This window comes from Aythya ferina, assembly GCF_964211825.1.
Source record: "Aythya ferina genome assembly, chromosome: 2".
In the NCBI taxonomy this organism is placed as follows: Eukaryota; Metazoa; Chordata; class Aves; order Anseriformes; family Anatidae; genus Aythya; species Aythya ferina.
The window spans coordinates 12,684,127-12,711,178 of NC_140297.1; the positions used below are offsets into that span (position 1 = coordinate 12,684,127).

Consider the following 27,052-nt stretch of genomic DNA (forward strand, 5'->3'; position numbering starts at 1 on the left):
CCAGAGTGGTTATATACCTTAACTATATGTTTACGAACTATATTCGGAGGATATTTATTAACTTTAAAAATCAAATACATGCATTCTGGGAAATTATGCATCTCTTCATAAAGTATTAGTTCTTGATTTCTGTACATCCTTTCCTATATACCATAAATGTTCAAAAAGACCCCCAAAAAATACTGGGCATCTGTCAGTGTGGCTTTTTTCCCATTATGAACAGATTTCAGTGTCTAAACTTTGAGCCTTCTGCTTGAAAGGCCCCTTCACTCAAATGTAAACTGAGATGGCATTTTTTTCCTACAATAAGCAAAATTTTCCTACAATATTTGGTTGTTAATAATTTATTATTACTTTCCTGCCTAGTTGTTTAAGATCAGAACATTATAAAAATGCATCCAGCCCAGTATTCATTTGATGGCATCTAAGAGAATGTTTAAGAAAACGAACGGAGCAAGCCTACACAAGGCCATGTTGATGCTCTGTGTTATTCAGAATATATAAGTACTCACATATGTTTCATCCCTTTCTGTCTTCAAGACTTCCTGAACCAGATGCTGTTAGCAGTCCTTAATGAATTTCTCCTGTATGAATGTATACAGTCTCCTTGAACAGATACAGATTTTTGTGGAAAACACTGTAGCAAGCAGTTCTACAGCTTCAACAAATTATGAAGATTGTGAAGAATCTTTTCCTCCTGATTATTTTGATCCTATTAGTTTCTAGTTTTATTTGTTGTCCTCCGACTTTTCTGTTAGAACAAACAGTGAATGATCAATCCTGATTTCTTTCTGTGTGCCACTTATGATTTTACAGCTGTTGTATTTTTTCCTTCATCATCTCTTTTCTAGATGGAGGAGTCCTAGTTTGCTTAGTAGTTCCTTATATGTATAAGTTCTGTACCTATGATCATCTTTGTTGCCCTTCTCTGAACCTTTTCCAGTTCTACCATATCCTTTTTGAGGTGGGGAGGACCCGAACTGCACGCAGTATTCAAGATGAGGGCAAACCATGGATCTGCACAGTAGTATAATGATCTTTGTTTTGTTCTCTGATATTTTCCTAATATTTTCCTAATATTTTCATTTTATTTTTGACTGCTACTGGGCACTGAAGCTGATTCATTAATGAAAACAGCATTATCATATAATTATGTAGAAAATAGTATTTTCATGTTAGGATATGTTTTCATGTGGGTTAGTTTATATTTCTCTACAGTGAATTCCATCTGATACTTTATTGCTGCTCATCGTGTCTTGGTAGTCTTTTTATTCACAGACATTTCCACACATTTAGAACCCAAGTAATTCAGTATGAACAATAAACTTTGGCACCTTACTGTTCATTTCCTGTTCTAGGTTATCGCTGAATATGTTAAACAGTCCAGATCCCTTTAAAACTACTTTGGTTACCTTCCTGAGATATAAAAATCTGCTTTTACTACAGCCCTGTTCTGTATTTTTCACTCTCTTGTTTCGTATCATTTACTCCATGCAAAAGCCTTCTCTCTTATGCTGTGGATGCTTAGTTCCCTCAAAATCCTTTGGGGATTGAAAATCCTTGTCAATTTTTGGAAATCTAAGTAGAATATATCAACCAGATATCCCTTGCATTATTATTATGTCACTTTAGGAACACTAGAAATGGTTTGTAAAGCATTATATATATGTTCACAGAAAACACTTTGACTCTTCTTCAGAATGCTGTAATTATCTGTACAAACATTAGTTATTTTTTCTGTATGGTTTATAATATTTTCTTTAATATAGTCATTAAACAGTTATATAGTTCTTGAATCTTGCATGAAAAATTTGGTGTTATTTGCTACAGTTTAGTTGCCACAGCTACTAAAGTAGTTGTAAGCACTTAAACAACTGACATTTCATCCTTGAGATCCTTTAGAACTGTTGTGTGACTCAGCATTTTCACTGATGTCTTTGGAGACATATATGAAAACTTAAGAGTAGGAGCTGTCCTATTCTATTTACTTATTAATCATGAAATCAGAGCCTTTCAGTGATGCAGAAGAGAAGTCTTCAGAAGCTTAAATGTGGGGTTTGATTACTTGTGTATGCCCCCTTACATCCAGTTTGCATCTTTTTGCTTGTACATTGTGTGTCACACAATGAGCCTACAATTTGGATGCTATTGTGTCCCAACCACCAATTTTAAGGTTGGTTACAAAACATGATAATCTGTTGACGCTTTGAAATGGACTGAAAAGCTCTTGTTTCCTTCCGTAGTGTAAGGAGTTCTGTGCAGGATTCTTTTGTTTGGTTGTTTGATTGGCCTTTCTTTGTACTTCTGACTAACCCTGCTACCTAAAATATCTAAACATTATTTAACGTTTGGATATGTTTAATTTACAAAAATAGAGCACGCAATAAATATTTCTAGTATGCATTTTTTTGAAGTTTAAACTTACACGTCTTTCTCTGGATATTTCTTTACAGGAAAGATTGATGAAGAGGCTGTTAAGAAATATGCTTATCTTAACATTGTGGGAATGGTTGGATCCATAGATAATGACTTCTGTGGCACTGATATGACCATAGGTACTGACTCAGCCTTGCACAGAATCATTGAAGTCGTGGATGCCATCATGACCACTGCTCAAAGGTAATTGTGCATGTTATAGAAGACTGTAACATAGTTGTTTCATGTCTTATTTCCTATTGTCATGCAGTAATGGAGGATATATGTTCATCTTAAATAGAAGTTAGGTAATTGACTCACACAGTATTTCTTGAGTGTGAATATAAGCTATTTTTAACCACATCTTTCATGTGTCTTGATTTTTTTTTAATTTGCAACTGCTTTTCTTTCATTCCTGTCATGGCGGAATTTCAAACATCTGATTGTAGAGATCTAGGGGCACAGCTTTTATCAGCTTTAGGGGCAGGCTTCATTTTTCTAATACATTTTTAGTCTTTCCTAGACATGCTATTCTAGAGAAGATTCAGACACGCATTGAATAGTACAAAATAACATCTTCATGTAAGCTTTCCACAGGTAAAGTGGTAGTAATTAAATGATAGTTTTATGAAGTTCAACAACAACTACGAAACCTACAGCAGTATCATTACAATTCATAACTATGAGTTTTCATCATTTACATTGCTAGTGAGTGTTCATCTCTTCTCTTGTAAATGCTTTTATAAATCTTAAAATGAAATAGGAGTGAAAATGAATTAAATTGTAGAAGATACGTAGTTTAATATGGCCTTTTATTTTGCTAATGAAGGCTGTGGTCATGTTACCAAACACAGCATATTTCCCAATACCAGCTGCTGATTTCAAGAACTTGGATGGGATTTTTGAGCTGCAGTTAATTTGTTTTCTCATCTTTACAGCCATCAGAGGACGTTTGTTCTGGAGGTTATGGGGAGACACTGTGGGTATGTATTATATTCAGTAGTTTTTGTTTCATACAAATATAATTATGAAATACCAAGAAATCTGAACCATAAATAACTAAGTATTTGTTATATTTATTAGGTATTTAGCTCTTGTCAGTGCCTTAGCTTGTGGTGCAGATTGGGTATTTATTCCTGAATATCCACCAGAAGAAGGATGGGAGGATTCAATGTGTGTTAAGCTTTCAGAGGTAATAAATTACTCTGTTCTGGATTTCCTGACTTCTTGTAGATCCTTTTTTGAAAGCAGTGATTTAGCAATGCAATCAGACTTCTTAGCACCTTTCCTTGTTAATTTGATAAGATGTTTTGGTTCATCAATTAAAATACCCGTATGAAAATAAAATGTATGAGAACTCTGAAGTGATTGAGTATAAACTGCATGGAGAGGGAATATTTTTTTAATGCAAAACAATTTCTTTTGAAATTGCATGGTGATTTTCTATATAACTATATGAATATGCTTTTTTTACTATAGAATCGTGCACGAAAGAAAAGGCTGAATATTATTATTGTAGCTGAAGGAGCTATTGATTGCCACAACAAACCTATAACATCAGAGAAGGTTAAGGATGTAAGTGTCGATACATTTATGATGCAGTTTCTATTTTGTCCATACCAGAGATCTTTTTACTAACACTAACATTTCTGTTAAGTAAGTCTGTTCAAAAGTAGATTCTAACACACTTTGCTGGTTGTATTTTAAATTTGTGCTTTATTTATCCAAGTGCACTTAAAGAGAAATTGTTTCAGTTGCTGTTAATTAGGACCTTTTTTAGTCACAATATAAGACAACAGTCTGAAACACTTACTTCATTGGTACCTTCATTGATACAAAGTCTGAAATCTGCTTAAATCAGTAATTACAGGTATATTATACATTGTTTCTTGTAAAACTTAAATCCTGATATGTCCCACTTGTTGTGAAATAATTATGTTTACTTTGGACAGTCTTGTCTTTTTTTTTTAAATGGATCTTTGTCAATAATTTTTATTGTTCTCTAAGATTTAAAAAACAAAACCAAAAACAAAACAAAACAAAACAAAAAAAAACCCTTTTGAGCTGAAATCACTGATTATTTGCAAAGTGTCCTTTTGGAAAAGAATTTCAAAACCACTCATTGGCAGAGATACATAAACTAGTTATGCTAATAAAACTACATATAATAAAAACACATTTTGAAATTTTTTGCAGCTTGTGGTTCAGCGGCTTGGATTTGACACTCGTGTGACTATCTTGGGTCATGTGCAAAGAGGAGGAACCCCTTCAGCCTTTGACAGAATTCTGGTGAGTTACTTAAAGTAACTTTTCATGGCATCACTTGGTACAAATGCACAGTTCATCATTTGTGGTGGTTTCACACTGATGACTAGCTGAACTCCACCTTGCATAGAGATATCGGATTATTTACTGGAGAGAGGGAGATCTCAATTGTCTGTCAAATTCAGAATAGTGAAGCACTTTACATAAAATAATCTGTAGTAGGGTTAAAAAGCAAAGCTGCAAGAACAATCTGTTACAGTTTCTCCTGAAAAATAAGAATTAATTTCAGGTTGATTTTCAGAGAAATCTTGACCGTTTCTGTGAGTGCAGGCTTTTAGGTTTTAAACACTTGCTTGAACACTTGAATGTTTTATTTTTTCAGGCAAGCCGTATGGGTGTAGAAGCTGTGCTTGCCCTTTTAGAAGGCACTCCAGATACTCCTGCCTGCGTTGTGTCGCTGTCTGGAAACCAGGCTGTCCGTCTGCCTTTGATGGAGTGTGTGCAGATGGTGAGTTTCTGGCAAAAAGCCAGTTCATCGTTATTCATTAACTACAACGGACCACTGTGTACTATAATCAGTGGTCTGTCGTTAAAATGCTGATGGGAATGTGTACAACACTTACCCGGATCTGGGAAAAATGAGCTTCGTGTGTGTTCTCTGGTACTAAGTGATAACTGTGAACCACCAATAAATAATATATAAATAAATATATATTCATTAATGCAATGGAAGCATCTGAAGAATGCTTGCATCCATTTGCACGTTGTATACAACACTCTGGTTTCTTCACCAAAACTGTTCAGTGTTACTTTAGCTTAAAATAAAAAGGGAAAATGCAAAATAGATACGCTGATTTTCCAGGGAGACTTGAGGTGTCAATTTCTACTTTGTTCTTCTCCTGTGTACTATAAATTATGCTGTGATAAAATGTAGGTCATAAAATGAAAAATCGGTATTTCATTTTTCACTTTGGAAAGTTATTTCATAGTGCCTGTTTAGAGAAATATATTGATAATCAATCTTCTGGGTTGTTTTTTTAAACTTACTGAATAATCAACTTGTTCTTTCAAGACTCAAGAAGTACAGAAAGCCATGGATGAAGGAAGATTTGTTGAGGCTGTGAGGCTTCGTGGAAGGTATGACAAATAACACATTAATTTATTTGCTCTAGAAGGGCTGAATTGCTTTGCTGTTCTGCTGGCACTTTACATTTAAATCAGTTTATAAATGTTTTTGTGTATTTAGAATAATATAGTAGAGAAGATGGAAGAAGAGTTGCTTAAAAAGAATAATAGAAACATTTATCTGTGTAAAACAAACACAAAAAAACCCGCCACACAAAACAAAGAAAACTAGTTTGGTACCGTGTGAGACTCTAGTGACTGATGTTAGGATAACTAGCCACAGATAAAAGAGCTGCTGTCATGTATGAACTGGCTGGTAGCAACCACATGTTTGTTTATTCAAGATTTTGAAACCAATCCTGTGTAAGATGAATTTATTTGTAAGCAGCCATTAGTTTTCCAACAGTAATGTTGGGGAAAGACCTTCTGCACCCGTATGTGTCAAAAGGGCACGTTCTGTTTCAAGTTGCTTAATAGTAAAGTGTTTTATCACCCATCTAATAAAACTCTCTTGCCTTACATATGGTTATTTTATGTTTTCATGTTATCTTACAAAGTGTGTAACACAGAGTGTTTTTCTGTGTTCCCTCATTTTCAATTATTACCATGTTTTGCATTTGTAATAACTTTAGTCCTAACATTGGATAGCTGTTTTTAAGTTACTTTGATTTGCTAGAGTGAGGATTGATTATTCATACTTATAATTAAAACAATATTTTTCAATTAAGTGTTTAGAAAGTACAGAAAGTGTTCATTCTTAGAAATCTGTTTCACTCAGTAATATTGTATTACGTGTACAAAGCAATGTGATTGCTACTAGTTGCACAAAAAAAACACTTTTCAAATCTAGTACTGTAGCTGAAGTTGCTGCATTGTCAAATTCAGTGCCTTGAATGCCTTCAGTATTTAAGGCATGTTTCCTCTAGAATCTTCTATTTATTTTTTCATTATCTATATACAGTTATTTCAAATAAGTGCCGTGTCTTGAGATTAGCAGTGGAATTTGAAATTCTTACCCTAATACAGGATGCATGCTTTATTTTTGTTTGTTTGAGATAGACAAGCCTTGCATATTCATATTATGAACTGGCAGGTATGCTCTTGAAAATGGGGCTATATTTTATTTTATTTATTTTTTTGCTGTAGTGTTGCTTCGCATTCAACCAAGGTCTAGGCTAAACAAAATGTGGAGGAAAAAAAAAAAGGAAACCTTTTTCCAAAAGATTATTACTATCTTTTTTGTTAGAAGACCTATGACCCGCCCAATACACTTTGTGATAACAAAGTTTAATGGGAACTATGTTGTCTCGCTTTCTAAAGGCTTTTTGTGAAGCCAGAACACTGATATTAAAACTTTCTTACTTGGGAGTTGACTTAGTTTTAACATTTGTAAGATTTTGCATATTATCTTTAAAAACATGTTCTGTCAACTTCTTATTCTTTCTATCAGCTTATGAAAAAGCTTACTCTTTAAAGTAAGTGTGTTCAAAAAAACTACTGTGTTACTGGATTTGTTTATTTTATTTATTCTTTAGGAGCTTTGAAAACAACCTTAACACCTACAAATTATTGTCACACAAAAAACCAGATGCTGAGCTTCCAAAGGTGAGAGTTCTTTTATGAGTGTGTAATGTGTGTCTGCCCCTAGGGTATATTAACAAATCAACTTTTTCTTCGTCACCCCCTTAAAAATTGTCTTCAATTCTATATCGTATGTTATTTTATAAAATTAGTCAAATATTATAATGGCAGAAAGGTGATTGTAACACACCATCTGATTATTATAATAGTTAATATTTTTTAAAATGATACAAGTCTAACTAAAAATTTTTATCCTAGACAATTTCTATTGTGAATATGTCTTGGATATGTCTCTTTCCCAATTGCTACAGTATCTGGTGCTAATGGTTACTGTCATCACTTTTGTTAGGTGACATGGAGAGAAGGAAAGGTGATGTAATCGCAATTAAGAGACTAAAAATCTTGGTAGAAAGAAGGGTACAGTATGAAAAAAAAAAATTCTAGCCTTTCATTTCAAAGGGGCAAAACTACTCAAGAACAGAGGCAAGTACAGGAATTCATTGAACAGATTGGATAAGACACATGGTTATCTGATCTAGTAAGTCACTGTGCACAAGGCAGTAGTGGCTATTTACCTCTTATTTCCTTTTATACAACTTACAGACTGAGAAAAGCTGGATTTATTAGGAAGTTGTCAATAAATGGTGTCTGAAATAAATTTCAGACAGTTGTTTTTTTAATTTTTCCCTATTAATGGTTTACTGAGTAATTCTGTTTTTCACCAGTTTGCAACTATGTCACCTCACTGGTTAATTCATTTTTAATAGTGGTTTGTGACTATTTTTTGCCTTATTTGCATGATTATATTACTATTATGTTTTGAGGATTTTTTTCAATGAAATATTTAAGTAATGGTTAATAGTACCTTCTCCATATTACTAAGCACAAATTTGCATTGAAAATAGGAAACGTTCATTTTGATTTAGAAATTCTGTGGATAGGTAATAGCATCGTCACAATAGCCATTTTGGTTGACAAAAATTAATGTGTAATCTGTCAGGGAAATCTTTGCACAATAAAGAAAACTTGATTGCAAATTAAAAGTTATAATAGAAGCTACTAGAGAGGATAAAATGTAGTTTAAATTATATTTTTACTTTATCTAAATATAAGTAAAAATAAGTATATAGATTGACGTTATTTCAAATATACCTGTCAAAAACTTAATTTAATAGTGTGTGTGTGTGTATTGTGTATGTATGTATATACACACACACACACAGACCTTTATTACGCCTTAAATTAGTGATTTTCAAGAGACCAAAGAATTCAGGATTATTTTTAGTGGATATTCAGCATTTGCTTTGCCAGATCAGACTATTTATTTACATTGCAATGTAATTTTAGGATTGTTAGCATTGGTCTATTTCTACTAGTCTATTTTGTTTCACAGTAGTTCTACTATGTCTTTTTGTGATGGAAGACATTAGAAGGAATTGTAGGTCACTTGCAATAATTAACAGAAGTACTTGGCTATGACCACACCAACCAAATCTGTGCTTCAATAAAAGGTGTTAGAGGGGAATTAAAAAGCAGATAAAATGAGCCTGTCACAAGAATTGAGGAAGAGGCTAAGCTGATCAGATCACTAGAGCCTACTCAGTGCTCTGCTTCAGAAGTGTTGCTGCATGCAGATATTTTGCTCTTACGTTTCCTTTGTCTTTTTTACAATTCTTTGATTGCACTGAAGTTTAAAAATAAATAAATAAATAAAAAATCTGTATTTTTTTATTTGAAAAGATTCAATGATTGTTGCCTAACAACTGCTCTGTATTTATTGTTTATTTGTTTTGGTTTTCTTTTTTTTGTTCTTTATTCCCATTTTCCAGGGTAAAGCAATTTTCTCCAGTACTAAGTTGTTACAATTTTGTCATGTTAATGATTGCAAACAATTTAAGATCATTGAGCTGTGATGAATTTCGGTGTATAAGCTCAAGCTGTTAAATTTTGTTGCATTTTTCTTAGTTTGCTATTGTTTAAAGCCTGTTCTGCTAAATGCATACATGTATGATTTGCATTCCATGCTTTGCTGTTCAATTGAAAGATGCTTGCTAGCATTTACTCATAGTAGTACTGTTGCTTTTTTTTACCCATACATGTTTTTTCTTTTTATTTTTAATGCAAGTACTGAAGCTTTAACTCTGAAAAAGAATCTGTGGTCTGAAAGGTTTTGGATTTATCAGAGTGAAGACATAGTTCCATTGAGGATAGTGTTCTTAATTTGAAAATTATTTTGTCTTTAGAACTGGGCTTGCTGTAACAAGATAGAAGTTTTACATCCTATTTTATATCTAGGTCGTGTGATTGTGGTCCTTTCCATTGTTCAGTCAGTAATGCTTACATTTACAGAATTGCTTTATTTAGACACAATAACTAACAAATATATATGGAAACTAAATGCAAGATCATGGAATATATATTATGTAGCAAAATATTATTTCATGTCTTGTTTTAAGCAGAATCTTTTCTCTCTTACATTGCGTGTATTTTAGTTTACAAATGTATATTTGGTATCTCAGACTTTTCCCTTTGAATAGACGAGACACTTACCTGGAACACATATTAAACTTGCAGGAGGAGGTAACACTATATATAAACAGTTACACTGAGTCACTAAAATGCTTTAAATCTGCCATAATCTGAAACCTTACGGTAATGTGAAAGATGCTGAATGATCCTGTTTACTGCTGCTACTGCTGCTAGCTGCTCTAAAAGTCTGTCAGATACTTTTAAATTAAAGTTGTAATCTGTTCCAATTTGTGTGTCTGCTGATGACACTAACTGCTACGGTGATTGAATGAAATACATCAGCTCCTACTCTTTTCTAGGATATTCTATTTTGCAAAATCCAACTGTTTGGATAATATGAAAATGGTTGAATAACTTAGTCTATTTTGTTTTTCTTTCTTTTTTTCTTGAACCTAGCTGAGCTAATTATAAAAAAAAAAAAAGCGTAACAAACTGCAAAGCAAATTGAAAGTCTTATTTAAAAACTTCTAAAAAAGAAACAGATTGTGTGGCATTCTGAAAATGGGAAAAATAGATTTATGTATATTTTAGTTTTGAATGGTTTTCAGGGCTTTGCAAGTTCCTACATTACAATATTTATCATCTGTGCATGATGGAAAAATTAAGCATGATAAAAAAAGAAAGTGCTTATTAAAGATTGTTATTTTTCTCTTGCAGACTAATTTTAATGTGGCAGTCTTAAATGTTGGTGCTCCTGCAGCTGGAATGAATGCTGCAGTAAGGGCTGCAGTGAGAGTTGGCATAACTGAAGGCCATAAAATGTTTGCTGTCATTGATGGATTTGAAGGTTTTTCTAGAGGGAAGGTCAGTATTTTGTGTGGATAATATAGTAGTATGTACCTCATCCCACTCTACTGCCTTTGTTATAAGGCATGTTCTTTATTATAATTGCGTGTTCTGTGATACTATCATGGAAAGTAAATCAGTAAGTTATTTAATGAAGACATATGAAACACAAATTGTAACTATTTCTCAACTATATAAACCTATTTGTTTGTTATTGCTTTATTTCATTTATGCTTAAATACTACATGCTTCAGAGCTACAGAATTAGTTCAGGTGATGGTCAATGTTTAGCATATGGTAGATTTTCCACAGAATAACAGAAGAATTGCTGTTGCATTTGTGTTCTTTTACAATAAGAAACTTTGCAGAGATGCCTTTTAAGGAAGGAAGCTTTTGTTTTTTTTTCCAGGTGAGTCAGATTCTTCTGTTCCTCTGTTTTAAATGTTATGCATCAGTTAATGGCGTAAGGAGAAAATACATATAAGATTATTAGCTGGAGCAGTAGGTCCCAAAACTAACCTCAAAGACCTAGTTTTAGACTTGTATGTTTCATGTTCAGTAAGAGAGGATATGAAAACAGGACCATGATATGAATCAAGGAGGAAAAGTTTATTGTGATCTGGAGAAAGAGAGAGAATGAGAAGGGACTGGTAAGAATTAAAGAGAATTTAAGTTATTTAACCTCTTGATACTGATACTTCTGCCAGTTTCATTTTTGGTGCTGCCAAAGTGCCCAACAACTCGGTCCAACAGCTTTATGTTAAGTAGTATCTTGTGTTTGTTGCATGTCAAGAAGAGTAATTGAATAATTATGTAACAAAATCTCCTTTACTTTAATTCAAAGATAAAGGAAATCAGCTGGGGAGATGTTGGAGGCTGGACTGGCCAGGGAGGATCGATTCTTGGTACCAAACGGTAACATCAATATTTTTCCAATTGCTATGGTGAATTCTAGTATGTTATATAACCTGTGTATACTTCAGTTCTCTTTTCCTTTCAATGAATGTTTTAATTATTTTATTTTTTTTAAATGTTATATTCCAGTGTGGGTATCTTGATGGTACTGTATCAGCTCTGAGGAGAGAATGACAATGGGAGTTGTCATTCTTCTTCAACTGAAAAATTTCCTAGGGAAATTATTTAAAAGTATTGCAAACCTGTATTTTTCTCATAGCTGATGTGATTCCTTAGAGGCAGCCAGAAAGAAATATATTTATGAATAGGTATTTAAAATGAAAAATATTCTATTGCTTGCTGGGTTTACCGTTATGGCTTAGTAATTAATTCTTATTGCTGCAGAGTCTGTAAATTGTTTTTATTTTTCTTTTGGTTTAATAATTTTCAGTACTCTTCCTGCTAAGTATTTGGAGAAGATCGCTGACCAGATGCGCACTAACAACATTAACGCTCTTATGGTTATTGGTGGATTTGAGGTACAATTAAGTTTCAACTTTATGTCTAAGTAGAATAGAATTCCTAACAAAAGAAATAGACCATTTTAATTTTCACCCAATCTTCATGTAAAGTGCATTTGATTTGCTGTATTTTATGCACAATATAGCATTTAGGATCAGTTTTTACTAATCACTGATTTCTGTGGAAAGTTGGCATTCAAGGCAATGACTAATAACTGAAAAAACAGGTAAGCTAAATGGATAAATAAGATGAGGTGATGTGATGCTGTTTCTATATTTAAAAAAAAAAATAATAACTTCAGCAGTACAAGCAAGTCTATATACCATATCAATACTCAGAACACATCAAAAAGTTTTTAAGCTTTAGTTGTAATTGTACTGTGGTCCCTTATTTAAGCCACTCTTCTCAAACAGTGCATTTAAAAATCTGTAATAAATGAAGATAAGTATTCTTTTTTGTTTTCTGTCCATATTTCAAGTTCATCTTACTTTACCAAAGTGATTTTTTTTAAGGATGTCTTGATTCAGGAATACTATGATTTGAAACAACAGGTAATAGTACCTGAAGATTGGGGAATTATTTTGTATATTTGTTGTACAAAGCACTTTTATGTCTAAATTACATATTTTCTTGAAATGAATGAGTATTCTGTTTATTGTTTCTTTTCAAATGCATACATGTTTTTAATCCTTTCTGTTTTTTTTTGTGTATCTGTCATTTTAGTGGATTCTTAATGCTTTGACTTGCTGAAGTGTGTCGTGGTAGAAATGGCTCCCCCTGTGGCCCGTTCCATTTTATCATTCCAACCTTGTCTTTATTTTATTTGTCCTAATTTTTCATCCAATGCCTGTGCCCAACAGGCGTACCTCGGACTCCTGGAATTGTCAGCTGCCCGAGAGAAATATGACGAATTCTGTGTTCCAATGGTTATGGTTCCTGCAACAGTATCCAACAATGTACCGGGTTCAGATTTCAGCATTGGTGCAGATACTGCTCTGAACACTATAACTGATGTAAGTCTATTCTGGTGTGTGCGCTTACTAATACAGCAGTTCTGGTTAAAACTGACTGAATTGGCTAGAAATGGATATTTTTATAGACCAGAACTTTGGAAATCTAATCTGGAAAATAATACAATTACTCAGTATAGGCACATTCATGATACTTAGTTAAAAGAGAGAAGTTTTGTGATCTCAGAGGTAGATCCAAAACTACAATGACCTTTGAATTTGTAAACTACCAAATAGGATGGCATGTATTTATTATATAGGAAAGAAAGAAACCTAAAGCTAGGACTTGATGATCATTTGCACTGTAGAATAAGGAAAAAAAAAAATCCCTGTTATATGTGAAGTTTCAGTATACCCAGCTGTGACAAATCCCAAGTGAATATTGTTCTGTTCAGAAATGAATCCTTATTTATGTAACCATTTCTGTAATAAGAATTGTATACACTACTAATAAAAGAAACAGATTTAACATAAAGAGCTGAGACATATTATATTAAAAAAAAAACAACAGCAAAATACAACAGTAACATAATGTAAATTAAGAATGGATCAATTAAAAGTAAATTCAGTTGGATTATCAGAGAATTATCAGGTGCCACACAAATAATACATCAAGCACGCATGTTTACAGTTCACCTGAATCACTTAGGAAGCACTAATCAATCATACACCTGCTAAGAAAAGCAATACTGTTCCTATATATTTTGAGATAATGTTATCCAAGCAATAACAATGGGAACATTACACTTCTTTTGGTTTTATTTTTCTTTTTAGTATAATCTGTAGATGCATATCCAGTAGTGTTGGAGCAAAAATATTTTCACTGATTATACATGTTGAGCTACGTTTAAAAACAAACAAAAAACTAAAAACAATAACCATGATGTTTGTGTAAAGTAGGAAAAGAATCTCAGATTGCTTTTGAAATGTAATATCGGTTCTTCTGTCATATAGATTTGTTTGAAGATTTTAATCATGATAATATTTCAAAAAATATCAATGATTCCTCAAAAGCTATCAACCTCAAGAGCATTAACATAATTTTCACCTATTTATTTCTGTTTACCATACCAACATGGGGGTTTGTTTTTCTCAAGATAATTCTCATTTGAGTTAAGAAATTTCAGTTTTCCAAACTGTTGCCTTGAACAAGACTGTAGGTTTATAAAGGTTGACTTTTTTTCCAGTTCTGGTAAATAAAAATATCTCACCAAAATGATTGATCATAAATTGAGGTGAGTAAAATGACTGTGCATGACACCTACTTTTCTTTTCTCCTTTTTTTCATAACCTGTGTATGTTTACCTAACTACCTTCTTTTTATAGGTTATTTCATGTAGAGTAGGGTCTCCCTCTCTTTCCCTTTCCCTATACTGTTGATGTGTTTTGCTTTATACTTAGGTTTCTAGATACTGTTAGACTTCATTAGGTAACAAATTGACAGTGTCTCCATATTTTCAATGCAGTAGTTGAAAACTTGTTTGTGTTGTATCTTACTGATAGTCTTTTTGTTCTTGCATTTTACTTTGTCGAGATTTTTCTCTGAAATGTATACAAAATGTAATAGCTTTGCAGGATTTAGTTTCAAGCCAATAGAAGGTTAAGATTTAGAAGGTTAAGGTTTGTTCTTTTTTTTTTTTTTTTTTTTTTTTTTCTCCTTGGAAAGGAGCAGACTTTTGTGTTAAGGAAAGATTCCTGCTTAGTATTTTTTCAGTTTTCTGCTCTGACTGTTTGAATATGATCCACTAAGACTGGTAATAAAAAATGTTTCCTTTCATTCCTGTGTCACATGTTCAGATCAGGTTCAATAGCAATGCTGTCCCCTGTTAAGTGTGACTTATAGGCTCAATACAAGTCATATAATTTTCATTCCTATTGACACTGTTAGATGAGTAAATGTGTCAAGTTTTCAGATTAGCGTCTTTTAGCTCTCAGATTAGCACACTAAAGTGTTACCACGCTTAGTTTTTCTGTGGTACTTTTACAATTCTATGTTCTCAACAACGTTCAGTAAGGTAAGTAAAATTTTCTGGGTAATGAGGCCTTGTTGCTTTTTGGCATTAATAGATGTTTGTCAGTGTTAGGTTGTTTGAGAGTTGTCAAGGCATGTAAATGGTACCCTGAGACATTTGCATATGTGGTGATGTTGCATTTAAAAAAGAAAATAAACGAACACAAATCAGACTACTTTGTTTTATACTTACCTAAACTTGGTATTAAAGATGGTATATGATCTGTAAATACTTGAACAGTTACAGATCTTCTAGATGAGTTATTAGGCAAGAGCATGCTGTGTCCTAAGTCACGATAGTGGATGGTATGTTTCTCAATAACTAGAATTTGGATTCTGTGACAGATTCTTTGATGCTCTTGATTATTTTTTTTTTTCCAAATTGTATTTTACAATGTTAGACTTTTAATCAGTAGAATGGTAGAATTTGGGTTGTCTCTTGAGTAGCATTTTAAATTTGCCTATATATTCTATTTTCACTTCAGTGTAAAATATCAGTGAGAACAATTGTCAGAGAAATTGTCAGTATTCCACAGTACTGGAATACCTGGGGAAAGGTGGAAGTTTCAATATGTGAATAGGGTATACTTTAGGCTTTTTGTATCTAGGTAGACATAAATTATTTAGAATTACAGGATGAGAACGTTAACTTGAATTTTTCTCTGAAAAGAAGCAGCAGTAAATTAACCACGGTAATAAAAGTACCTGTGTTCTTAATTTCATGTTGCTAACTCAGTGAAATAAGTAGAGTACTATTTTGGATATCAGACTTCTGAAATATGACAAGAAAAGTGTTAGTCTTCATACTTACGTAGAAATAACCTATACATTACTGGGTTATTTAATAACCATCAAAAGTGGAGGTTATCAACACATTTTTATGAGTGAAATTAAAAAAAAATGAAATCTACTCTGTAAGTAGAAGAATGAATAAAAAGTTAGACTTCTAGCTACACAGTGTGAAAATGTATGGAAAATATGAAAATTAAATTTGAAAACAAAGCCTACAAAGGCTAGAGGACAGTGACAGAAAGAGCAATAATCCAGAACAATGTATTCCCATATATGCATTGTGATTTAGGACATAAGAACTAGATGTGGAAATGAAAAGTAAAGGTAGCAGCTAGAGATGGAGAATGAAGGAACTTGAAAAAAGAGGAGGCTGAAATCTTTTGATATGCTCAGAGAATTGACAATCTGCATTTTCATTCCATCCTTCAAAGGGAAGGGTGTGCAAGCTGATCAACTGGTCATGAGAAAAAGAATAGCAAACAGCCACAAGAAGACAATTTCTCACTGGAGTGAAGAAAGTTTATTAGATTGTCCGTGCAGTTTCATTGGAAAAAAAAAAAAAAAGGACCACTCTCCTGTTATCATCCCTATGCTGGTGCTAGCATACGTGATTGTACATTAATCTGAATCATGCAGCTGAACAGGCTGAATATTAACCTGGCCAAACTAATTATCCAATTCAGTTTTCATCCAGTTTGGTCCTAGCAATGTGGATATGGAGCTGGGGCAGTAAGTCCATCCCTTTTAATGGACACAAGTCAACAGAACACAGTCTGTGCTTGACTGCTTGTATTTTTATAAAACACATTTGATTCTGCCAATACACTTCTAAATAATAATACAGTAAATGGATATGAAATGATTAAAACATGTTATTGATGTGGTACAGTATTCCTCTATGATCTTACTGTTGTCCTCATTAAAAAAACAAAATAAAATGTAAAGCAATGATTACAACCACCCATCATTTACCTTCCAAAATTGTTTAATTACCTTTCATTGAAAATGTTTTCGTATTTTCTGCGGTGATGCTAAGATGCTGTGTATAATTATCTGATGCTTATGCTTGGTGGAGGTACAATCTTTGGATATGTTTGCTAAAATCACTTGCATCAAATGAAATGGCAAAATTTAATGCAAGTAAAAACATATCTTACCATATCATAACTAACCAATTGTGTTAGTTACTGCTATAAATTTCCCTTCAGCATGGTTTCCCAAAAGTCTCATTGTAAAACTTTTCAGAGAAATTAATCAGCGTTTCTTTGCAGATCTCTAAGAAGCCTTATGGTTTTGACGTCACTTTCTTTCCTTAGAAACAAAAAATGCAACTGACTGACTTAAGCTAAGCTAAGCAATTACTGCTCAATGAAATTTTCTCAGTGAAAATTCATTCTCATCCACTCAAAAAATAATAATAATAAAATAATCAGAATGTTTTGAATAAATAAATAATGTCGCTGTTTTGGCTATACTACTCAGAGCTGCAGATCTGAAACAGCAGCTTTTTAGACTGAGATATTAAATTGGAAATGCATCCTAGCACTGAGCTGAGTTTAAAGTTGCACTTCCAAAATTTATCTGAAGTCAACATAGACTTTAGAAACTTAGTTTGCACTGGATTCACCCGATGACATATGACCTGTCATCTCACTGAATGGGATCTGCTCCATCTGGGGAAAAGAGCCTTTAAGCAGAGCTCTCACGAGTGAATTTTTTCCCATCGCTTTCTCCCAAGTCATTGATTAAATTAGTAGCTGTGGAGATATTTGTGGAAATAGCTACCTAATAATTTGATTTGCCATAGTTTGCTTCTCTGAACTGATTTGAGAAATTGAAAAAAGATGAGACTTCTGTGAACGTCATTCTTTTCTGGGAAAAGGATTAACAAAATAGGAACATACTATGTAATTAGACTTTCTTGTGGAGAGTCATTACATAGGTAGTTTAAAAAATTGTCACACATCATGAGAGATGCTGAATGAGTTTGGATTAGGTAGAATTGGAATAATGTAAGTTTAAAAAAAAAAAAAGTTTACTGACTTAAAACAGCTTGAATTTCAAGCATTATTTTTACATCTGTTAGGAACACATAATCCTTTTCACATGCAGATTTATTTTGTAATTTGGAATCTTCCTAAATACCTACAGCTGCTTCACAAAGCAATTTTGAAATGTACTTGCAAACTTTAGCTCATCCATGTGCACATGTTCTTGGATTTTTCTGGACCTCCGTGTGATCTATGTGAATAGAAGCACATGTGTGATGTCGATAGAACCTTGGAAGGCAAAGGCAATTTTTTTCTTTTTTTTTTTTTTTTCTCAGTGGAAATAGGTGTGTCTTGACTTTGTAGGATAACATAGTGTTAAAAAACAGACTTCTTTTAAGCATTTCCTTCATGTTGCAGGTGTTTTCCTAGTTAACTTTCTGAACTTCTTAACACGTATCAAACTTTGTTCTTTAAGTGGCTTTTTGTTGAATGATTTCCAGTCCATCTTTGTGCTGTCTTCTTTCTGCTAAACTGCTTCAGACCTCTAATGCTGTGCACACTTTATATTCACTCCATATTTACCTGCACTAATCATCTGCATTTCTTCAAAGAGCATTGTGCCAATGCAACCTCAGTGCACTGTTGTGGTCTGTACAGGATGCATCCCCAATAATCTCACCAATTGTATTCACTTGGGCCAATGGACAGCCAAATTTACCATCACATGCAAGGAGTCATTAGCAGAGCAATCCAAAGACAAGGAATGTATCACTCATACTTGTACCACTGCTTCAGGCCTATGAAAGTTGTCTGCAGCTACATGAGGCACGTTCCCGCTTTGAGGAGTTTTGCGTACCTATCTGTGTGTTGCCTGCTACTATTAGCAACAATGTGCCAGGCACAGACTTTAGCATTGGTGCTGACACTGCCTTGAATGCTATTGTGGAGGTAAGACCGTGTATCTTTTAAAAGTTAAGATGGTAACATACATAACATCAGGATACCTAAAGACCTTGAAATGTCTAGTGTTCTAAAATAATTCTGTCACTGTAATTTTTATGTTTTACAGTTAAGAACTTTACCAAGACTGATTAAATATGAACCTAATTAAAGTTGATTATAGTCAGTATTTAGCTTTTGGGGATTCTATTTTGTTATCCAAGACTACTGCATTAGTGCTTAAGGCATTTGCTTTTACTGAAAATAAAAGATTTTATGAATTTCTTTTTTTCTTTTTTTTTTCTTTTTTTTTTTAAATCCTAAGTAGCTTCTCAACATTATTTAGCTGAAAGAAGAAAGCACATCTTTTATAAATACCATATTTATTGTATGGGCCAATGACTGAACTTAGCATAACAGAACATCTGTGTGTGTGTTAACACTAAACACGTAAATAATCGTATGGACTACATAGGTTTAACATCAAGTATAAACATAGTGTAAGCAGTTAAGTTCATCACTGATGCTGATTTGAAGCCAGATCTTGCTATGGGTGAAGCTCTCCATTTTGATCAGAACAATCAGTTTTCTAGTTCTAGTCTGCTGTAGCATTTTTCCTCAGGTACAATTACTATATGAAGTCTTTAATTCTTTACCATTTCACCAAGTCTGCTGGAGTAACAAAAAAGGGAACTGGTTGAGGACTAATGCAAACAGATGACTGAATAGCTTTGGGTTCTATCAAACCTCCTATTATGAAACTAAATGAATAATTATGCAATTGGCCAAGAAAGTCTGCTTGGAGATCCTGGGGTTTGAGAAATCATCTTGAAAACTGATTTGTTTTCCTGCTCCGGTACAGAATTACTTATTCATTAGAGTAAAAATCCTCTTGTAGCTAAATGAAATAGCTGCATCAGAATATAGTATGACCTGGTCAGTAGGAGATGCAATATTACATCCCTGGAATGAAGAGAATGAAGACAACCTATGATGTAGAATGGGTAAACAGCATCAGCACATTCACAGGTAGGACACAAGTCCTCTAGTCACTCCATTAGCTGCTTCTGCCTTACCCAGCCTCTTAAGTGTGGCTGATAGGCACATGTAAAAATAAAAACACGACAACACAATGGAAAAGAAAATATACATACTACTGCTTCCTCTTAGTTCACTGCCTTAAGTACTTTTAATTGCAATTTGTACAGCATTCAGTAATGCTCTGTTTAAAAAAAAAAAAAGTGATCTATTAAATTTCAGAAAGTTTTGTTTATTTAAAAAGATAAAATATTGTTGATTTGGAGGTTTGAATATCAGATTTTTCATGAAGCTGGTTTAGTTCGTATGACAACACAACTAGCAATGGAATCTTAAAAAGTTCTCCAGAAAGAATCACCATACCTCCATGTTTAAGAGTCCTGAAACTGCATCATACTCTTGAGCGTTGGCCTTTCTAGCCTATGGAGTAGGATGTGAATTAAAAATACAGAGTCAAGACTGAAGTCCAAGACAGAATTTGGTAAATATAATTTCTAAGAATGTTATTTTTCCAATTTTGTATAGGTTCACTTCTACTTTTTCCAAGACCATCAGGAAAAAGGGCTAGAACAATTTTTATTCTAGATTTTTAAGGAGGGGAAGCTTATTTAGGAGACAGGGCAATGGGGAGGAAAAAAATGAAAGGTGACTTAAAATCCTGATCAATTACTTGACCAAGCTCACTGTGAGGTTTCACAGAAGGTAGTGTCAAGGCAGTGAAATATGGACAAGTAACAAAGGGCTTCTACCACAGCAGTAGTCTTTGCTATTATAGTCTCAGTTTCTTTGAAGCTGACCCCATAACCATGAATTAAAAATTCCTGGGTTAATACCAGCTACAAATCTCTCTCCCTGAAAGTAGCAAATAAAAATCTATGCTAATGTTTTATGTCAAAATCCAATGTCAAAATCCATTGTTGTGTAGACAAGTACACACAAAGTTTTCACTGGCAGTTATTCTAAAACAGGAAATATAGCATCAATGTAAAAAGCTATGTGTTTTTTTTCCTCATCATAGTCAATTAAAGTAAGGATTTGAAATTCTACCATGAAAAAGCTGAGATAAAAGGAGCTAGCAACGTGACAAGTTAAACTGATTGTATGATAGTCTATATATCATCGCAGTAAAAAACATGAGACGTTCATAAAAAGGAATTGCCTTGCCTTCTGGTTTTAGTACCTAACACCACCATTTGCTATTATGGTGATTGGTATTGCTTAGAAAGCAACATAGCAACAGTTTATAAAGATGGTCTGTCTGTCTATAGCAGGCATGTAGAAGACTGAAATGTATGGCTACTAGATTGCAGAAGATTACTGCTAACCATATTAAATAAAAACATCTGTACATACAGAGATACCTGTGTGTCTTAAGGCTAGAAAAGATCACATTTCATCCAGTCTGATTTCATGCATATTGGGTCCTAGAACTTAATCCTCTTAAGTCTTGAGTCAGGCTGCTAACTGAATAAGAACACTTGTATTGTATCTCCTATAAAGCTGTCTGAATTTCTTTAAAATCTATCAGTGCCATTTGAGTATTTCTGTCACAGTTATTCTGAGACAGCAAGAATAGCAGACAGTTTCTTCTGCATTTCTATTACAAGAGACATCCTTCTAAATACATCTAAAATGGTTAATCCCCAAAGCAGAAAATTTCGTTCTTGTACCAGCAGCAGGAAAACTTGCTTGAAGTTTACAAATGTTTTAGGTCTCTCAAACAGAAGGAAATCAATGTATTATCAATCCAGTTCTAGGCATGTGGGGGTGGGCATGTTTTTTTTTTTTTTTTTTTTTTTTTTTTTTTGAGTTAAAATCAATGTGCCTGCTACTGTTACAAGTAATAGGGACTTTTATAAATTTGTTGTTTACCATATACCAAGTACCAGCATTCTGCAACAATTACAAAACCACAAAACCACATCTGGAACAGGAAAGCTTGAGGACACTGTAAAATCCAAGACGGGTAAAAGAAAATGTCACCTTGAAAAAAACAACGAAGTTCTATCTAAACTTGTTTAGGTTATGATAAACAGAAGTATTCAGAAACATTTTCCATAACAGAGTGTTAATCAGTATTCTTAATACATCTGTGTGAATTCTGCACTTGAGTGTGTGTATGGGTTCATGGGGGGTAGAGGTATACGTTTACATATGTGTGAAAATATAAAGATGCATAGATTAAGTTACATGCATCTTTTGGTAGCTGGACCTAAATAAATGCATACTGGTTTTAGTTTCTGAATGCGTTAAGCACTATGATGTTAAAAGTTTTAGTCTTTTTAAGTTTCCTCACTTACCAATTCAGTATTTATTGTGGTCTGTTTGGTATATTTTTGAAGCTCCTATAGCTCACAATTTCTTCTTGAAGTCCTGTTGCTATCTGAATGAAGCTTTTGGTTGTAAAAATCTGTGAAACAAATAAATATTAACAGGATCTGTAGTTGGTCATTCAGAAAATTAGTAAGGCATGAGGAGTTCTTAAAAATATAATTCAAGTTTCAAAATTATGCGATTGCTAGATACTTTCATTTCTTACTTTTACCAAATGGAACTGATGTATGGACTATACATCAACTTTCCAAAATTATTCTTGTTACCAAGTCTAGCATAACTTTTATTGATTTTGAAGGAAAAGGAGGAAGTAATATGTTTCTTTTCTTAATCTCTTCCTGAAAGGAAGTATTTTTGTCCTATGACTTAAAAATAACTTTGAACAGTTGCTGTAGAAATATTTTCATTCCAGGAAGTGAGAGTTTGTCAGCTAGCTTCTTATAGCATGGCTATGCGTAGTAATGTCAGTTTCCTAGGTCCTATAACCCTGGAGATTTTCTCTGCTACTCTTTCCCAAGTTTCTTAAGCAACCATAGTAAATACTGGTAGTATTGGTGCTATGTGAGCATCAGCTCTCCTAGTAGAGAATGTTTCTTAGGCTGTTCAGAGCATGATACAAATAAATAAATAAAGGAGCAATAGCTCCAGTAGTGCTTGAATAGTATTTCTGTGGATATCTTTGTTGGAAAGTAATCCACAGAGCAGAACATACCCAAGAGTATGAACAGTTACATATTTTTTTTTTTAAACTTGAGCATAGTCAGGAGTGCAGTAAATTTTAAAATCAATAGTAAAATGATAAAAGCTTTTCAGTAATGAATGGAGTCAAAGTAAAGAAGAGAAACTTATGCTCAAACTGATTAAAAAGCTCTAATATATGTATTAGTATCTCTGTTAGAAAACTATCACAATTTTTATGTTCATGCACAAGACAAATTTATTTCTTGTTAGTATTTGCATGAAACAAGTGTTGATCGTCAAAATAAAATGTTTTGCTAGTGTGATGTTCAATATATTACTTATGAAAATGACTTATGGTAGTTAAATGGTTTATATTATGTTGGAGCCTTTTAAAATTTATCTCTTAATAAAATTTTTAAAATCAAAATGTGACACAAAAATGTGTGACATAAAATAAAAATTCAGAATTTAAAATTTCTAATATCTTATCTTTGAGTAGACATGTGATCGCATCAAACAGTCAGCTAGTGGTACCAAACGTCGTGTATTCATCATTGAGACCATGGGCGGTTATTGTGGATATCTGGCCAATATGGGGGCCCTTGCGGCAGGAGCTGATGCTGCTTATATTTTTGAAGAACAGTTTGATATTCGAGAGCTCCAGGTATGCAAAATGAGAAATGTTTTCCTCATTTTTAGGTAGATCCTAAAACTGTTGAACATACATGTATATATTTGAAGTAGATAGCTAACTTGTTTTTTGTTGTAGTTTATTTTTAATTATACTATAGCTAAAAGCTATGCTTGTCAGTAGCACCGTCAAATAGTTCCAGTTTTTATGCCTTATTACCTAAAGGAACATACACCCAGTTGTTCTTGGCGTCAGGGTCAGTTAACTGATGATTTTTTTTGTATTAACCATTAAATATTATTAGGGTATCATTTCATTTCTGTTCTTCTGATTGAAATTCAAGCAACATGTAAATGAAAAAAGTTCAGCAGCTTGAAAAGACAGACAAATATAGGATAAAAAGAAACACCTTTTCCATTATAATTGTGCCTCAGCTCATTGTGTCAGAAGGCTGCTCAGGTCAGGGAATGAACAGGATTTAAGGTGGATTAGATATTGACTTTGATAAACTATTACGAGCATTTTTGAAGTGTTATTGAAATAAAGATTTTAGGATTTAAGGGCTACAGATTAGGATATGACTTTGCAGAGGGTAAGCTGATGTGAAACTTGTCTACTACAAGGCTTTTACACTTCTGAAGTGCTAGCTGCTGTCATGGACTAATACAAACCTGAGCAGATACAGATTTCCTAATAGATAGAAAGTGAATTGTAGTTCCTCCCCACTCATTTTGCAGTGGCATGCACTCTTCATGTCATGCACGGGAGTACTGATGCGGTAATACATTGCTGGATCCATATAGGACTGCAAGGATTGGGAGTAACGGCAGGATTAGACCTTATGTGACAATGTATTTTTATGTATATCAAGGTAATCCAATTTGGTGCTCTATCAGTATAGCATTAAAAAAATAACAATTTTATGTGCCTACTAAAATCTAAATTTGTGATTTGAATTTAAATCACAATTTAAATTTGTGATGCAGAAGAAGAAGTTCATTTTAACCCAAGATGAATAGCCATACTCAATATGTTTTCCTGGATCTCTAAAATTGATTATTTGAATTTGTACATATTACTTGATGTGGAATCTTTACACGAGCTTTCAGGATAAGCTCGTAGGTTCATTCAAGCTCTTTAAAAGTTGTGCTTATCTCTTTAAAAATACCTTTGTTGTTTCTAGGCTAATGTGGAACACTTAACTGAAAAGATGAAAACCAGTATCCAGCGTGGTCTAGTGCTGAGGTAAGCAAAAATAGTTGTAGTAAGTGAAATCTGTGATGCTGAGCACTCGCAGCCAAGGCTGTTTGGCCACTAGTGAAGACAATTCAAGTCTGTATTCCTTGATTATTCCTTTAGCATGAGATTATTAGCAAAGCTGTTGCTCCAGAAGGCAAGTCTGGGAGCTGTCTGGGAGCTGAAGCCCAAAACTTCCTTCTTTCTATGTAAATACAATTGTTCTATAATCTAATACTTGATTCTCTTTTCAGCCTATTTTCTCAATGATTTTTAACTGTAGATTATTAATAAAGACAGTGAAAACTAGCATGCACATATAGCCTTTACTATAAAAATTCTACTTAGATTTTACAAGGTAACACAGGATAAACCATTTTTCAAAGACCAAAAACTTTAAAACTTGTTATTTAACATGTTTTAAAATTATCCATTCTAAGGCATCCTGAATCAGTCTGCAGCTTCTCTCTCTCTCTTTCATTAGCATTTACCTTCAGTGTGCTGAGTAGCAAAGGGCTGAAAAATGAGTACTATAATAAATTGTATGAGGAAGCTATTACACTTGTTTACATTTTTCTGCTTATGGTGATTAGGGTGAAAAAATACTTGACATTTAAAGTACTGATAAGGAGCAGACCAGGTGTTATTCATCATCCATGCTTTTATAAATGGCAAGATACTGACATTACTGCCAGTATGTATAACTTCTGTTTGTAAAGTTTTTCCACTGCATAGTTAAGTTGTCAGACATAAATTTTACTTTCCGCTACCTTATTCAATAATGGATTCCAGCTGACCTGCCAGTAATGCTGGTATAGTAGAAGTAATGCAGGTTTTAAAATCATGAATATGTTACACAAAATATGTTCATGAAACATGAAAGTGAACGTATGGGATTAGATGAAATTATCCAAGCAGTGACCGCTGCTATCAAGAAACTGGGAAGATGTTTGTCATTCAGTATCTGTAAAGACATTGACTACTTAGCAGTTAATTAGCTATGACTATTTGGCCTGAATTGTTACAGAAATGAGAACTGCAATGAGAACTACACAACTGACTTCATCTATCAGCTGTATTCTGAAGAAGGAAAAGGAGTGTTTGACTGTCGAAAAAATGTATTGGGCCACATGCAGCAGGTAAAAATGACTTTAGAGTTTACAGACAAGCTTAACTATATGCACAAAGGGCACACACTATTCAAGCATTTCAAGTAAGTCTGACTCAGAATTAAAAAGTGTGTGGATTTTTGCTCATAGGTAGCTCTGAAGTGTTTGTTAGCATCACAATTTATTGCAACTCCTTCCTTAAAATGTAGGAAAAAAAAAAACAACCTTTAGCTTCTTAATAATTATTTTTTCTCCCTCTGTCTATATTAAAAAAAAAAAAAATCATAGACATTACAGCTATCGTTATTACTGTAATACATATGTAGAACATACATCTCTACCATTACATAATGTATCTGGCTTTGGAACTCTCTGGAAGAGAAGAAATTTGGTTAAGGAATTTTACGTGCAGATGGATTATTCTGGTAGAAGAGACAGCATTCAGCTTCTCCTTGTGGTCTCTGTAGCTTCCCTCTCTTTAACTCATGCTGATTGTTAGTGGGCAGATAATAAGTTTCTAATTTGGCTATGGTAATTACCAAGACTGAGGTACAGTTAAAAACACATGTAGAGCTAAATTTTTCAAGTGCTAGTAGTGAAATAACTCTTGTTCACATTAAGTCATTTAAACTTGTATGCGTAGTCCTTTTACCATTACTTATTTTTAGATTCTTCAACATGAAGATTGGCACTTTCTGCATAAAATTTAACAAAATTTATTTTTAAGGTCAAGAGCAGCATTGATGAAATGATCTGCTGTTTGTGAAGTTGTTCTGAATAGTTCAATGATTTCAGTTCCATCTGTTGCATTGAAAATGAACACAAAAATCAGACTTCATATATAGACAGCTTAAAAAATATAACGTCGTTCCCAGAGCCGTATAAAGGCTGTTTTAATACTTTGAATAAAAGCAGCCATAAAAAATAATATTAATTAAAAAATGTACTATTTAAAAAAGTCCCAACCCAGTTGTTTCATCCTAGTTTTATGTACACAGCATTCTAGCCTTCCTTTTTCTAGCTGCAATAGAGTTTTGTTTCCCCAACTTCCTAGATTACAGTCAGCACTTAAGTTTCTTACACTCATTCTGACACCTTCAACTGTTTCCTGTTTTATATTATGCTGAAACTGGGTTGCCCAGTGCAGTGTGAGAGCTAGGCGG

General features: G+C 33.4%; 1 protein-coding gene and 1 long non-coding RNA gene across 4 annotated transcripts in view; one reads left to right on the top strand and one right to left on the bottom strand.

Moving 5' to 3' along the window:
- PFKP (phosphofructokinase, platelet) overlaps positions 1–27,052 on the top strand; it is a 44,707-nt gene that overhangs the window by 15,443 nt on the left and 2,212 nt on the right. Inside the window, exons 5-20 of one of the 3 annotated variants that reach the window (XM_084509295.1) lie at positions 2,454–2,619; positions 3,354–3,398; positions 3,499–3,607; positions 3,895–3,990; positions 4,612–4,704; positions 5,063–5,188; positions 5,753–5,817; positions 7,341–7,410; positions 10,573–10,719; positions 11,546–11,616; positions 12,047–12,134; positions 12,978–13,130; positions 18,717–18,869; positions 23,413–23,577; positions 24,728–24,789; positions 25,808–25,919. In XM_084509295.1, the coding sequence (XP_084365421.1) occupies positions 2,454–2,619; positions 3,354–3,398; positions 3,499–3,607; positions 3,895–3,990; positions 4,612–4,704; positions 5,063–5,188; positions 5,753–5,817; positions 7,341–7,410; positions 10,573–10,719; positions 11,546–11,616; positions 12,047–12,134; positions 12,978–13,130; positions 18,717–18,869; positions 23,413–23,577; positions 24,728–24,789; positions 25,808–25,919 (1,721 nt within the window). The remainder of the gene's footprint in view (positions 1–2,453; positions 2,620–3,353; positions 3,399–3,498; positions 3,608–3,894; positions 3,991–4,611; positions 4,705–5,062; positions 5,189–5,752; positions 5,818–7,340; positions 7,411–10,572; positions 10,720–11,545; positions 11,617–12,046; positions 12,135–12,977; positions 13,131–18,716; positions 18,870–23,412; positions 23,578–24,727; positions 24,790–25,807; positions 25,920–27,052) is intronic. The other 2 variants (XM_084509294.1, XM_084509293.1) reach the window with 2 other exon arrangements.
- Positions 19,506–26,308, bottom strand: LOC311431593. Its single transcript, XR_014689545.1, has 3 exons — positions 26,296–26,308; positions 22,199–22,308; positions 19,506–19,532 (listed from the first exon to the last, which is right to left on the bottom strand). It is a non-coding gene; the product is annotated as an uncharacterized lncRNA (long non-coding RNA).